General features: G+C 32.2%; 1 protein-coding gene across 5 annotated transcripts in view; it reads right to left on the bottom strand.

Annotated features, from left to right (window-relative positions):
- The window catches only part of TBC1D32 (TBC1 domain family member 32), a 206,004-nt gene that overhangs the window by 26,910 nt on the left and 162,768 nt on the right, over window positions 1-16,326 (bottom strand). For 4 of the 5 annotated variants that reach the window (XM_015068263.3, XM_053222325.1, XM_027056994.2 and 1 more), the window contains 4 exons: window positions 9,531-9,600; window positions 7,461-7,576; window positions 6,554-6,708; window positions 2,703-2,843 (listed from right to left, as the gene is read on the bottom strand). In XM_015068263.3, the coding sequence (XP_014923749.1) occupies window positions 2,703-2,843; window positions 6,554-6,708; window positions 7,461-7,576; window positions 9,531-9,600 (482 nt within the window). The remainder of the gene's footprint in view (window positions 1-2,702; window positions 2,844-6,553; window positions 6,709-7,460; window positions 7,577-9,530; window positions 9,601-16,326) is intronic. The other variant, XM_027056995.2, reaches the window with a different exon arrangement.

Raw genomic sequence — 16,326 nt, 5'->3', positions numbered from 1 at the left:
GATTCTTCCATAGTATGACAGGAAATAATTCTCTTAATGGTGAAATACTGGAGGTTTTCCTAATAATTGTTAAAGTCTAAAACAAGGAAGCAACTATATAGAATTTTCTGGGAAAATTATAGAATTTAATTTAAAATGAAGCAGAAATAAAAAATTAACACAAATCTAGAAAAAAATGTACAACCTAACAATTATAGAAAATTTAATGTCTTTCCTAATTATTAACAGTAATCACAAAATAAAATTAAAAAAAGATTTCAAGCTACTCTAATTAGAAATGTCTGTAATATGAAATATACTATACCTATATGGAAAAAATATATGCAGCTTCAGTAAAATATAATACAAAGAAAATAAATGGAAAAATTTACTATGTTTCTAGATAGGAAGTATGAGTAAGTAAGTATGAGTAAGTAGTATGAGTACATACTCATAATAGTATGAGTAAGTAAGGACATAAACTATAAATTACTTTGAGAAAAGTGAACATAATAGCTATCTAAATTTTATCCAGATCCCAAAGCTCAATTCAAACTAGGAAAAGTCACTTTAGAGGGCACATAAAGGAATAAACAGAAATAGTTAAATCAGCTTTTTTAGGGGGGAGTTAGGGAGTATTATAGGTTTATTCTTACCAAGTATTAAGACACAATATAAGGTAGGAGTAAGTAAAATGTAATAAATAATATAATAGTAAATAAACAAAAACACTAATAGTAAATAAGTAATAAATTACAATAGTAAATAAAATACATAACATGAACTGAAGAGATGTGGATAGTGGAGTTACTTTTTAAGAGTATACAAATCAATAAGAAACATGCTAAGACGGGTGGGCAATTAAGAAGATTCAACGATTAACAAAGCTATGGAATTGTAGTCAATCTTGCTAATGTTCAAAAAACCCACAAAATTTTAAAAAGAGAATGTCACCTATTCTCTATTGGTTTTGAAAAAGCCAAATACCCAGACCTGAAGAACAGATACTTTCTTCATTTGTGTTAGAAGAGTAAAATCAAAGCAAATTGATAGCATGTGTCAAGAGTCTTAAATGTGTTCACACCTTATAGTTAAGTATTTCTACCTTCTGGAACTCTCACCTAAAGATGTAATTCTAAAAGTGAAAAAGGTTTAAGCTCTAAAACGTTAAGTTTTAGCCTGATTAGAACAGTAAAGAAACAATCCACCCCTCCACCAAGGAGGGACTGCCTATGCACAGGAGGGAGATATCTGTGACTACTGTGTGTGACCACAAGCACAATTCTAGGCCCTAGAAAAATCATTAAATCTTCCCAGCTCCCAAAAGCAGAAACAGAAAGCTGTGCTTTTTGTTAAGATCCAGTATCTCTTGCAAATGACATATCAGATAAAGGGTTGTCATCCAAAATCTATAAAGAACTTGTCAAACTCAGCACCTAAGAAACAAATGAGCAGGAGTGAAGAAATGGGCAAAAGACATGAACAGACACTTTTCCTAAAGAAGACATCCAGATGGCTAACAGACACATGAATAGGTGCTCAACATCACTCATCATCAGGGAAATACAAATCAAAACCACAATGAGGTATCACCTCACACCTGTCAGAATGACTAAAATGAACAACTCATGAAACAAGATGTTGGCAAGGATGTGGAGAAAGGGGAACACTTTTGCACTGCTGGTGTGAATGCAAACTGATGCAGTCACTCTGGAAAACAGTATGGAGGTTCCTCAAAAAATTAAAAAATTGTACTACCCTATAACCCAGCAATTGCACTACTAAGAATTTATCCAAAGGATATAAAAATGCCGATTCAAAAAGGCACATGCATCCCACTGTTTATAGCAACACTATCAACAATAGCCAAATTATGGAAAGGCCCCAAATAGCAACTGATTGATGAATGAATAAAGAAGATGTGGTATATATGTGCAATGGAATATTACCCAGCAATTAAAAAGAATGAAATCTTGCCATTTGCAACAAAATGGATGGAACTAGAATGTATTAGGCTAAGTGAAATAAGTCAGAGAAAGATAAATATCATATGATTTCACTCATATGTGGAATTTAAGAAACAAAACAGATGAACACAGGGGAAGGGAAGCAAAAATAAGGTAAAAATAGAGATGGAGACAAAACATATGAGACTCTTAAATACAGAGAAATGAGGGTTGCTGGCAGGGTGCTGGGTGGAGTGATGGGCATTAAGATGGGCACTTGTTGGGATGAGCACTATGTGTTATATGTAAGTGAGGAGTCACTAAATTCTATTCCTGAAACCATTACTACACTATATGTTAACTTTTTTGGATTCAAATAAAATTTAAAAAAAATTTAAAGAAGATACAGTATCTCTAATAGCAGACACCCAGTGTTAAGAATTCTTACCCTTAGTTACCTTACTTAATCCTTAGATTAGCCTTATGAAGTAGATATTATCTACATTTAAAAGCCTACATGTCATAGACTTCCAGAATGTCTATGTCCTTGAATAGCTATTCAAAATCTGAATGCTAGGGATCTACTATAAAGAAAACTATGTATTATAACAGACCTAGGGGGAAAAAGTCAGTGTAGATATTTAAACATAAAGGTATGAATACTTACAAAAGTGATCTTATTAATTTAAATGTATTTCCTATATTTGGTGAGAATTTAATTTTCTTTTAAGACCCTGAGATCTGGGATTTGAAGAAACATTCTTTCCTATGGATTACCTGGGATGGTGCAAAACCAGACATGTGAAAAGCTGAAAACACAAGTGGCACCTCCACCTTCAGGAGCATTTCAATATAATGAGTGCTGCAAAAGTATATCGGATGGATGCCAGATTCTATAGTGTCAGCAGGTAGGTACCTCTGCTTAAAAAAGAGACATTGAGAATTAATGAATATGCGACTAATTTAAAATAATATAACCAACTTACTTAAATCTCTTGCTTTGAGTGGCTACTTCAAAATTAATATGGTGGCACAAGTAGTTACTGCAAAGATTATAATTATGCAAGTTGAAAAGTCAGAATGTTAAACACTGTAGAAAGAATAAATCTCAATAACGGCAATGTGATATACTTTCCAAGACAAAGCAATGAAGTTAATACTGTAATTCAATGCCTTGTGGAATGAAGGGGATGAATGTTGCATGAAAGAATAAATGTATGAGTACACGAGTAATAACGCTTTATATTTTAAGAGTGAATGTATTTTAATATGCTTGCTATCCTTGGCTTTGGCCAGTAATTCTATAACATTAAAAAATTTTAGTTTGTCAGCTCTTAGGAATATTTGCATAGCCTCCTTTTTCTAAGATAATGCTATATAACCCAAATCTGAGCTTGAGTTACTAATAACTGAAATTGGGAATTCCGTAAGAAATTTATCTCTAAAACAGAACAAGGCATAATGCATTACCATCAAAGTTTTTGGGCCAACTACCTTATATGTATGTATATAAAAATTTCTATAATAATTACATATTACATAATTTATATATTTTATATTTTACATTTACTTATATGTCCATTTATATATGTGTGGATATACACACACACATTTACAAACTTGCATTTTTGGCTATTTCTTCATGAAGTTAGTTATTTTTTTAATTTGTCTCTTAAGTAAAATTTATGCCATCATGAATGCTCTGTAATATTTCAATGATTGTTATCACAAATTCAGTATCTAACCACAGCATTTTTTAAACAAAGAATAAACTTGGAGATATCATTTTGTGTCAAGAAAAACTATTAGACTACCAAGTATATGCTATAAACTTATACTAAAAATTTATATTCTAATTAGTTCTGAAGAATACATAATTAAGAAACTTCCTGAAAGGCATTTTTACGTTCTTAGCTTTACTGGGTAACTGTAATAAGAGAAAATCCTTTTAAATTAAAACAAATGAAACTTACATATAACAATTACATACAAGTTAAGATAAGGGTTTCTTTCAAACTTTATTGCTAAAGTGCTTTTAAGGATTTAGGTTTGAGTTATACTAAAATTTCTGATACCAGTGAGGTGGTTTATCAGTGTCATCAGCATAAATTACAATTTACCATTTCACATTGCATAAACATATATTTATAGGAATACATATGTAGAAATATGAGAGGTTCTTAGAGATACCTCACAGTACCCAAGAAAACATTAATTTTATATACTGATTACTGGAGACATATTATAGCATATTAAGTGGACATCTCAGAGTCAACTTCAGATGAATGTCTAGTAAAGAAATTATCTCTTTTGAGTAGTTAAAAATAATATAAACTGAGAATTAGTATCCTTTAACTTACCTTCTTTTATGAAATATATGTTTTATTAATGACTATTTGTACAGTAGAATTAATGAATCTAATAAATAGCAAAATATCAACTTACACATGTAATTTTCAATGCAAGCATAGGTAATCATTTTCTGAATATATGCATAATAGTAGTGTAAGAAATGTATGCATAAATATTCTTATACAGTATCTTTTTTTTTTTAATTTTAATTTGTTTATTTTGAGAGAGCAGGGGAGGGGCAGCAGAGAGAGAGGGAGTCACAGAATCTCCAGCATCTCTGAGCTGTCAGCACAGAGCCTGAAGTGGGGCTGGAACTCATGAACCATGAGATCATGACTGGAGCCGAAGTTGGATGAAGTCGAATGCTTAACCAACTGAGGCACCTAGGCGCCCCTATAGTATCTTTCCTATGTTGCATTGAAAACAATGTATCTGGAGTTGGTATGTTTTAGAGTCCTGCCTGATTTCAGCTTTATGGAAATAAATGCTATTAGAGCACAATATCACTGTTATGTTAAAAATAATGTGTTACAAAATACTTTATAGACTCAAAACAAAAATGCAACTTTATAAAATTATGATTTAAAAAAGTTGACTGGTGATATTTAACAGTGTCACGATCTAAACACTAAACTAGAATAATTAAGACTAGGGGAATGCAGGAATCATTTTCAAATATTTGACATGAAAATGTATGATTAGATTCAAATTCCATACTCATTATCAAAAGATTTCTCATTTGTAAATGTAAGAGTGGAATTTTTTTAAAGTTTTTATTTAAATTCTATTTAGCTAACATATAGTGTAATATTGGTTTCAGGAATAGAATTTAGTGATTCATCACTTACATACAACACCCAGCGCTCATCACAAGTACCCTCCTTAATACCCATCACCCATTTAGCCCCTCCCCCACCCACCTCCCTCCATCAGCCCTCAGTTTGTTCTCTAGACTTAGAAGTCTCTTATAGTTTACTTCCCTCCTTTTTCCCCCTCCCCTATGTTTTTTTCTTAAATTCCACATATGAGTGAAATCATATGGTGATTATTTTTATCTGATTGACTTATTTAGCTTAGCATAATACATTTTGGGTCCATCCACATTGTTGCAAATGGCAAGATGTTATTCTTTTAGATGGCTGAGTAATATGCCATTATAGGTAGGTAGATAGATAGATAGACAGACAGACAGACAGGTAGATAGAACCACATCTTCCATCAGTCAATAGACATTTGGGCTCTTTTCATAATTTGGCTATTGTTGATAATGCTGCCATAAACATTGGGGTGCTTGTGGAATATCTAAGATTTTTAAAACTCAAATTCTGGTTAACAGAAGGAAAATAGTTTCATAGAGAAAAACCAGTACATACTCTTTTGCCATTTGCTTCCGCCTACTCATGTAAGCAAACTTCTCATTATGCTGAAAAACTAGAGCTAAACATTCTTATTCAGGAATTTCATATAGCTATTTCAAGCATAAAATTTTTAAATTTCAATATTTATAATGTATTCCTCCTTGATGTTTTGCTTTTATTTTCCTTATCACAAATATATACTGTAAAAACACATAATATGTGCTTTTATTTAACTCCACATACTTTCCAGCTCCCTTAACTTATCCCTGGGTGCCATGTGATTGCATTGTCCACATGCTCTATGTCATAAAAACGGTTTGTGAAGTATTAGCCTATCTTATATAGTAGATAGTTTCCTCAAGTTGGAGATCTTAATGGCAGTAAGTAAAATAAAATACAGAAATATTGGTAAATTTAGGAACACTCTTACCTCTAAACTCCCAAGATCTCATGAAGCTAGTAAAATCCTTTAAAATACACTATAATACCCTCAATCAAAACTCATCACAGATTGACAAAATGTATAGTTTTTTCCTCTTGATGGAATACACTGATAAGTTTGACTTATTTTCTTACACCATAATTTAACTGATTCTTTCTAACAAAGCAATAGTAAAAAATCCATTCAATAGTTCTTATTACATATATATTTTTTTATAATTTACTAAATCATAAGTTTAAAATTTAATCATCCATCTAGTATCACTAATCTTTCATGCAGTTACCATTAGGTAAGACATCAAGTATTTGAGAAAATGTCAAATCCGTAGCTTCAAAGAGAATCAGTCAAAAAGCATTCAGGTAGAAAACAAACATAAATTATTACAGAGCTCTCTACAAACAAGATCCCAACGAATTTGAATGGGATTTGCCTTAAAATTTCACACACTCCTTTCAAAATAGACTAAAAAGTCTTACAGAAATGTGTAGTCTTGGCAACCAAAGGAAAGCAGAGGTCAGAAGCCTGGAGAACTGATGAAGAAATCTGAATGTTTTCTCTTTGTCCCCGCACATTATCATGAACAAAGAAGATACAAACCAGTCATGGCCAGCATAACTCCCCTGCAGGCAGACTGAAAAGCACAATTAAGGAACTTTCACAATATTTTATCTTACAAGATGAAATATGAGAACTCCATTAATATTCATTTCCAGGATCCCTGTCAGGAAAGAGGTATTGATACTTAGCCCTCATTTTATCTTCAACCAATTTACAAGCTAATGTACTGTTTACTTACATGTTCAGTGGAGGCCAATGGCACTAGCAAATGGAGAAAAAACTATCTGCCCTGTGGCAACATTTGTTCAAATCATTAAATAGTACCCTTTCTTTCTCTGGTTTAGGTTATCTGCTAAATTACTAGCATAATCAAGTATAAAAAACCCACAAATATTTAGAATTCAGTAATGCAAATGGTTTGTACACTTTTTTTCTCCCTTCAGGTCAAACCTATTTTTGAAAAATAACCAATTCAAGCAAAATGAATGTATGTTCCATTACTATTCTAGATTTACTAAGTCTGGAATATGCTTTTCTAGATACACTAAACCTATTTTTAAAACTTTCTTGTATGTATCTGAAAATACAGCCTAATAACTTTACTCAGTTTAAGATTCAATGAAGAAGACTGAATTTAGTAGTTAATACCCAATCTAATAAAATGCATATTTAAAATACAGAATAGTATAAAGGTACATGATAACAAATCAGTAATATAGGTTAAAGTATTATTTTACTATAAATGTGTTAAGGTCCCCTATCAAAGAATTATGAAAAATACATAAAGAAAGTTCAACTACTGTGAATCCACTCAAAAAAGGATACGAAGAGAAGATTTTATGGGTACTTGCTGCTGTTTCAGGAATCTCTCACAGTGCTTTAAAACCAACGTAAGATCATTTTCTGCACTGTCTTTCAACAGGTTGAGGAACTTGCCATACCTATATTAAAAACCCACAAAACATAAAAACTGAAAAATGTCAGGTCTGCATTGTAAATTCACTTTTTAAAACCTATCAAGAGCAGTCCTCTTCTTGATAGCATAAGTATGCTATACAGAACTTAGTAAAGCTTAACACTCAGTGTATGTTCCTGATAATTATTTTTGGGTTAGATAATGATATTTGAATTAGATTATTATATCTGGTAAATGCTGACATTTTAAAGGAAAATAAAACAGTAGCGAGAGAACAGAATGTAGATACTTAGATGAAAAGAATGCAAGCATTTTTTTCCTGAACTTAATCTAGAACATGTAATGTTGACAGCTTAGACTGACAGAATGTTAACACTGGAAGCAATTTTAAATTTCGTCTAGTCCAGTGGTTCTGAGGGGAGGGTACTTTGTCCTGGGGCCACTTTGGCAATTCACGGGGGTGTTTCTGATTGCATAGTGAATGGGGGCACTACTAGTACTTGGTGAGTGGTGGCCAGGAGGTTAGACATGGGGCAGTCCTGCACAACAACTTGCAAATGGCCTGGCTGTTACTGGCATGGATGAAGAAGCTATTTGTAATTATCTGAAACCAATTCTGTATTATATAAAATCATAAGATGTTTTTTTCTATATTTTTTATTATAAACCGAATGCAACCATGTGCACATCAGAGAAAGGAAGTACTTTCATTTCAAGCCTAAAACTTGTTCACCATTCTGGAAAGTTACTTTGCCAGTGGCAAAACTCTACTAGAGGTATTTGAAGCACCAAAATACTGTCAGTCTCTATTTACAGCTGCCAAAGTTACAATGACTATTTGGTTGACAGCTATGTCATATACTGCAGGTGTGTACAAACATTTCATTACAAAGTATTTTCCATTCACTTCTTACCAATAAGACATTGTACTGAATTAAAAAATATATATATATGACTAGCCTGCTTATATTATCTATAGATTCCATTTCAGAATAGAAACTGGACATTACAAAATAAAAAGCAGATACAGGGCCACAAAACAATGAATTATATGCTTTATGTGATACAGATGGATGAGCTAAAATTACTTTAATACATTTCATTATAATTTCATTATGTTACGTATTTATGAAAACATTCTTTTTAAAAGCTTCCACATGCATCCTTTTTATACTTGATTCTAAAGATTACCCACTGAAGTAGGAGGGAACTGTCAAGATCTCCATTTAATAAGCAAGAGAGAAGACTTAGTCCTTAATTCCCAGTCTGCCATTTAGTTTCTTTTGAAAATTACAATTTGAGTACTAAAAATTCAAACTACTATAATTGGCTTATTCATTTTTAACTTCTGTGTCTCTCCTTAAGGTACTTTTGTACTCATCACCATAGTTTAACAATTAAAATCTACCATATTTTAGGGGCACCTGGGTGGCTCAGTCAGTTAAGTGTCTGACTCTTAGTTTTGGCTCAGGTCACGGTCTCACTGTTTTCGTGAGTTCAAGCCCCACGTTGGGCTTTGCACTGGCAGCACAAAGTCTGCTTGGAATTTTGTCTCTTCCTTTCTCTGCCCCTCCCCCACTCACACTGTTTCTCTCTCTCTCTCTCCTCTCTCTCTCTCTCTCTCTGTCAAATAAACTTAAAAAAAAAAAAAACTACCGTATTTTAGAAAATGGCATGATTGCGCTACCAAAGTGCTGATTTTTACAATACTCTTTTTTTTTTTGGTAAAAGCCAGGAGTCATAGAGGCTTAAATATACTGTAATTAGCCTCTGAGGTGATAATGAACCATAAATGATGTACTGGCAGAGGTAATTTAATCATATGCCAATATCCTCAAAACAAAGTTATTATTTTCTGAATGATAGACTCTGCATTTAAAGTACACAAAATAGTTGGTTGTTAAATACTATTAAGCACATATCAGGTAGATAAAACAAATTCTAGAAATGAGCAAGGGAGATATTTCCCTGTAATATACCTGACAGTCATTTTAATGCCAAGCTGCTGCACAGATGAAAGACTTTCGTTCTTCACATTTGCATCAGTAGCTAAACACAAAAGAAAACTGGGTTATAAAAATGTATAAAAGTCTGCATAATAATCACAGTTTAATTGCAAATTGATGAAAGTAATATTTTTACATATTTTAATGTGAATTTTGAAAACACTGATGAATTTGTTCTTTTAAGAGCTGTCAGTTATATTTTCAAAGAAATTAATAAGAAACTTTACAAATAACTTTTCTCCTATAAAAATCATTTAAAAGCATATTAAATACAAACAACTAATTGTAGTTTTAAAGCAGCCTATTTTTACTCGAATCTCAGAACACAAAAGGTGTTAACCCAAAAATGATCTAGGATATTGTACTATAATCAAGCACTGCATATATAAGATTTTGAATTACAAATATGTATAAGTATGGCTGTTTACCTCTTAAAGATTTAAGTCAAGAAGGAATAATCAGTTACTACTTATAATGTATAACAATATATGAGGGTGGAGTGAACAAGGTTCTTCCAGCAGGTGCATTTTCTTTGTGATGGAGGAGTTGTGGTCTACCAAAAGTGAAGGGGCTGTCTGGACTACGGGAGAGACTGAAAATTTGGATTAGTTCTGGAGAACATTGGATTACCAAGCTAACAGTGAATGCTCAAAAGCATCACTAGGTAGCGCTAAGGGGTCTAGTGGAAACTTTCAGTTTTTGGCTGAAGAAACTGTAGCATGCATTCAGACAGACACACAATATTAAGGGAACTGTCCAAAATCACATAGTTATCAAGTGGCAAAGAGAACTAAAATCTGGGTTTCTCATACTCATATCGGTGATTTTTTTTTCCTCCCATTACACACTGGTGCATCTCATCCTATCAATATAATCTACTTAACTTGTAGACTCATTCACTCCTTTTAATACACCCTTTTGGATAAAGTAACTTGCATTACCATGCTAGAAGCTGTGGGGGCTACAAGATAAATCATACATCATGCCCTAAAAGAACTTCCCACGTAGTGTCAGAGATAAAATTCATATATAGGTAACTCTGATAAAAATGTTTTAAAGTACTAAGTGGAACAAGAATGGTACAGATAGAGAGTTATGTGAATTCAGAGAGAGAGATTAGGAAGAAGCGGCATTTAAACTGAACCTTAAAATATGGTTAGGCTTGAGATCTACAGACGTAAGGAGGAGAAACAAATTAAACATCACTGTTATCAAACATCTACTCATTGGACCAGCAATAATTCATCTTTTAACACTCTTAGAGGTAAGGTACATCTAGAAGCATCTCCTAGTTTGCCTAGGACTAGAGTGGTTTTAGCACTGAAAGTCTCATGCCCTCATAGTCCTAGCCAAACCAGAGTGGTTTATCACCTATGTAGAGTGGCAATTTTCTTTAAAAAAAAAAAAAAGATAAAATACCAATGTGCTCTGTTAATTTCTTGACAAGCTACACCTGAGTTTTTCTTATTTAGATCAGAACACAATCTTAGCAGTATTGTTATATTTTGCCTATAATGATAGCAGTTAAGCTACTTTTTATGTATCTTAGAATTCCTCCCTATTTATAACTCTAACTTTACTAATAGATGTGCATTCTAGATATACAGATTGCTAAGGACAGCTCTGCCCCATTTGTATAAGCCAGTAATTCTGCCTCCTTCTCTTAGAAAAAAAAAATGAGTTTTCATTACTTGACGCCAAAAACATATATGTCACAAATTATTCTCACTCTCACAAAATGGTCAATATTTAAAACTATTAATCATCATTCATCATGTTCACCATAATTTTAAGTTCTTAGTATTATCAATGGCATTTAAAAAGAAACCAGCCATAATTTAAGCATCGTTTTTAATGTCCCCTACAATATAATCAGGTTAAATTCATTTGGACAGTGACCAGGATGTTCTTTCTGTGTCAGTACCTGAATCTAACTCCTGGTGATCCTATATTTTATTAGCAATTGTATTTCAGTTTCCCAAGTTTAAATAACATAAAACTTTAGTGCTGTAGTGTTGGTGACACTGGCTGACTTTATAAAATTCAAGAAGTTTCAGTAAAATAAATATTTTGGTTTTATATATTTTTAGAACCATGAAATAGACCTACCTCCAGTCAACTATCATAATGGGAGATTATAAGATTGATTTTTTTTATTAGTAAGCTATCAAATTTTCTTTAGGTATACCTTATATTCAAAGAAATATAATTAAGTATATAGTTTAATTAGTTTTGACAAATGCATACAAGCTGTATAACAGACATCCCTCTAAGATATAGAAAATTTCCCTCACCTAGAAGTTCCTCATGCTCCCTTCCAGCCAATTCCTGCATATCCTTCTTCCCTAAACTAGCTACTATTCTGATCTCTTTCACTGTTGGTGTAGCTCTACTTAGAACATCATATAAATGGATTCACAAGTATATACCCTTTTATGTTTGTTTTTATTTCACTTAACACAGTGTTTTGAGATTCATTCCATACTGTTGCATGTTACCAAGTTTTTTTTTTTTAATTACAAGTAGTATTCCATTATATAAAATGCTGAAATTTGTTTATTCAATGTATATCCTGAAATTTATTTTTATTTTGGGACACACGTGTTTCTTTTTTCAGATTTTAATTTTCATGAATAAAGAGCTCTGAACATTCTTGGACAAATATGAAAGGTGAGCTATCACCTCAAGCCTATCAGAATAGCTAAAAGACAAGAAAGAAGTGTCAGCAAAAATGTGGACAAAAGGAACCTTTGTACACTATTGGTGGGAATATAAATTGGTAGCTATGGCAGAAAACAGTAGAGAGGACTCCCCCCGCAAAATTAAAAATAGACATATCACATGATCCAATAATTCCACTATTGGGTATTTACCCAAAGAAAATTAAAACATTAATTCAAAAAGATACCTGTACCTCCATTTATTGCAGCATTATTTACAGTACGCAAAATATGGAAGCAACCTAAGTGTCCATCAACAGATGTATGAGTAAGGAAGATGTGGTGTATATCTGTACATACGTACATACACATGCACGTGTACACACACACACACACACACACACAGAAAAGATTACACAGCCATAAAAAAGGATGAGATCATGCCACAGGTGACAACATGGATGGACCTAGAGGGTATTATGCTAAGTGAAATAAGTCAGACTAAAACAAATACCATGTGATTTCACTCATATGTGGAATCAAAAAAAAAAGAAAAAGAAAAAAGAACAAACAACAGAATCAGTCTTATAAATACAGAAAACAAACGGTGCTTGCCAGAAGAGAGGGTGTTGAAGTGTTAGGCAAAATGGGTGAAGGGGAGTGGGAGATATAAGCATCCAGTTATGGAATGAATAAATCATGGGGATAAAAGCCACAGTGTAAGAAATACAGGTGATGATACTGTAATTGCAATGTATGGGGACAGACAGTAGCTATACTTATAATGAACAAAACATAACGTATAAACAATCAAATCACTATGTTGTACACCTAGAATTAATGTAACATTGTGTGCAAACTATACTCAAAAACAAAACAAAATGAAATAGTAAAGTTCTTCAGGCTGAAATGATACTATGAATACACAGATACACACACGTACAAGAGTACAAGATAATGTAAATATATGGGTAAATATAAAATAATTTTGCTCGTTTCTTAATTCAGTTAAAAATAATTGACTCAAGGGAAAAATAATGTGTAAAAGTAAAATGCATGGAGAAAATAGCACACAGGAATGACAAATGGAAATATGCTTTTTGTAAGGTTCTTATGTGAATAACATAATATTAATTCAGGGTAGACAAAAATTATCAAAATTATATATAGAAGTTTAAAATATCAATAATCATGTAAATGGACTAAAAACAATCAATGGCAGAAATTCTCAGACTGAATTAAAAACAGAAAGCAAGATACAACTATATGCTATATGTTTTAGGATGCCCTTAAACTGAAAGACATGATAAAGAGTGGGAAAACATATCCTACCAATACTAATCGTAAGAAAGCTGAATGTCTACATTATTGCCAGACAAAATACACTCTAGGACAAAGAGTATTAGAGATAAGATACTTTTTTTTAAAGAACAGCATGATCAATATATCAAGAAGAAAAAGCATTACTAAGTATGTATTTACCAAATTGGAAAGCTTTACAATACATGAAGCAAAAACTAAATAATTAAAGGGACAAACAGATAAACATAAAACAATAAAGAGACAGCTCAACACTACTGTATCAGTATTTGGTACCAAAAACAGACAAAAATTTAGAAATTATCTAGAAAATCTGAACAGCATGACAGAACTAAATTGTCCTTATCAGTTATTTATAAAACACTACAACCATCAGCTCCAAAATATACATCCTTTTCATTTGTCAATGGAACATTTACTAAGACAGAACATTTATTAGGCCATAAAAAGTTTCAATAAATTAGAAATAAATTAAATTATACAGAGAATATTCTCTAAATACAGAAGAACTAAAATAGAAACCAATAACGAAAAGATATCTGGAAAATCTCCCAACACTTGAAAGTTAAGCAAAACACTGGAAATTCAGGTCAAAGAAGAACTAGCAAGCTAAATTAGAAAATATTTTCAATGTAATGATAATTAAGACCTATCTAAACATGCATTGGGAGGCAACTAAAGCACTGCTTAGGGGAAATTTTGTAGCTCTATCTACTTATATTAGAAAAGAATAAAGGTTTAAAGTCAGTGATATAAACTTCTATCACAGAAGCTAGAAAAAGATGTGGAAATTAAACCCAAAGTCAGTAGAAAGAAGGAATAAAATATAATACAAACCAATAAAAGAGAAAATAAAGAAGTACAGAGTATATCAATAAAACCAAATTTTAGTTCTTTGAAAAGATCAATAATATTGACAAAACTCTACACGGCTTATAAAGAAAAAAAGAGAGAAAACACAAATTATCATGATCAAGAATAAAAGATAAAATATCACCATAGATCTTACACACCCAAGAAGACAGCAAATCTGTGAAGAGTCTTACATTAATTAATGAAATTGAATCAATATTTAAAAAGCATACCATGAAGCAAACTCAGACCCATATGGTGTCACTTAACTAGTTAATTGTATCAAATAAGTAAATTAGTAACAATCTTGCATACTTATAAGCACAGCATAACCATGACCCCAAAAGATGCAAAGACATTAAAGAAAACTAATGACTAATATTGCACATGAATATAAATAGAAAAAATATTCAAAAAATATTAGCCAAATTCAGCAATATATTAAAAGAATAAAGTATCATGATTAAGAAGAGTTCATCTGAAAAATGCAAAGTTAGTTTAACATTCAAAAATCTATCAAATCCATCCTTTCCCCTAAGAATAGGAACAAGCAAATTGTATACTCCTACTTATACACTTAATTAAGTCTTGACAAAATGTACAAAATAATTCAACGAGGTAAAAAGCTTTTCAATTAATTGTGTGGGAACTAGATATCAGGGGGAAAAAGGTGTAAACTCTTACCTCATACCACATAATGAATAACTCAAAACAGATTATAAACCTGCAGTTAAAACTATAAAGTTTTAACCTATGAAGTATAGAAGACTATTTTTATGGCCTTAATGTAAACAAAGATTTTCTGAACAGAACCCTAAAAGTACTGCCCACAGAAGAAAAATTGGTAAGTTGGACTTCATCAAAATTTGACTTTATTTTTCAAATTTTTATTTAAATTCTTGTTAGTTAACATATAGTGTAATATTGGCTTCAGGAGTAAAACTTAGTGATTCATCACTTACACAGAACACACAGTGCTCAACACAAGTACCCTCCTTAATACCGAATACCATTTAACTTATTCTCCACCTATCTCCCCTCCATCCACCCTCTTTGTTCTCTATAGTTAAGTCTCTTATGGTTTGCATCTGTTGTTTCCCCCAAGTTATTAATTTTAACCATTCTGACAGATGCAAAGTGGTATCTCATCATGGTTGATACGGATTTCCTTGATGATCAGTGATATTGAGCATCTTTTCATGTGTCTGTTAGCCATCTGGATGTTTTCTTTGGAAAAATGTTCATGTCTTCTGCCCATTTCTTAACTGAAATATTTATTTTTGGGGTGCTGAGTTTGACAAATTCTTTATAGATTTTGAATACTAACCCTTTATCACATATCTCATTTGCAAATATCTTCTCCCATTCTGTAGGTTGCCTTTTAGTTTGGTGATTGTTCCTTCGCTGTGCAGAAGCTTTTTATCTTGATGAAGTTCTAATAGTTTGCATTTGCTTTTGTTTCCCTTGCCTCTGGAGACATGTCTAGTAAAAAGTTGCTGCCTGTGTTCTCCTCTATGATTTTGATGATTTCCTATCTCACATTTAGGTCTTTCATCAATTTTGTATTTATTATTGTATATGGTGAAAGAAAGTGGTCCAGTTTCATTCTTCTGCATGTTGCTCTCCAGTTGTCCCAAAACCATTTGTTGAAGTAACTGTCTTTTTCCCATTGGATATTATATCCCACTTTCTCAAAAATTAGCTGCCCATATAGTTGTGGGTCCATTTCTGGGCTTTCTATTCTGTTACATTGATCTATGTGTCTGTTTTTGTGTGAGTACCATACAATCTTGATGACTACAGCTTTGTAATACAGTTTGAAGTCTGATGCCCCCAGCTTTGCATTTGTTTTTCAAGATTGCTTTGGCTATTCAGGGTCTTTGTGGTTCCATACAAATTTTAGGATTGTTTATTCTAGCTCTGTGAAAAATGCTGGT

This window comes from Acinonyx jubatus, chromosome B2 (assembly GCF_027475565.1).
Source record: "Acinonyx jubatus isolate Ajub_Pintada_27869175 chromosome B2, VMU_Ajub_asm_v1.0, whole genome shotgun sequence".
Lineage (NCBI taxonomy): Eukaryota > Metazoa > Chordata > Mammalia > Carnivora > Felidae > Acinonyx > Acinonyx jubatus.
The sequence above is the reverse complement of the archived record's forward strand: the minus strand, read 5'-3'. Positions and strand labels throughout refer to the sequence as shown.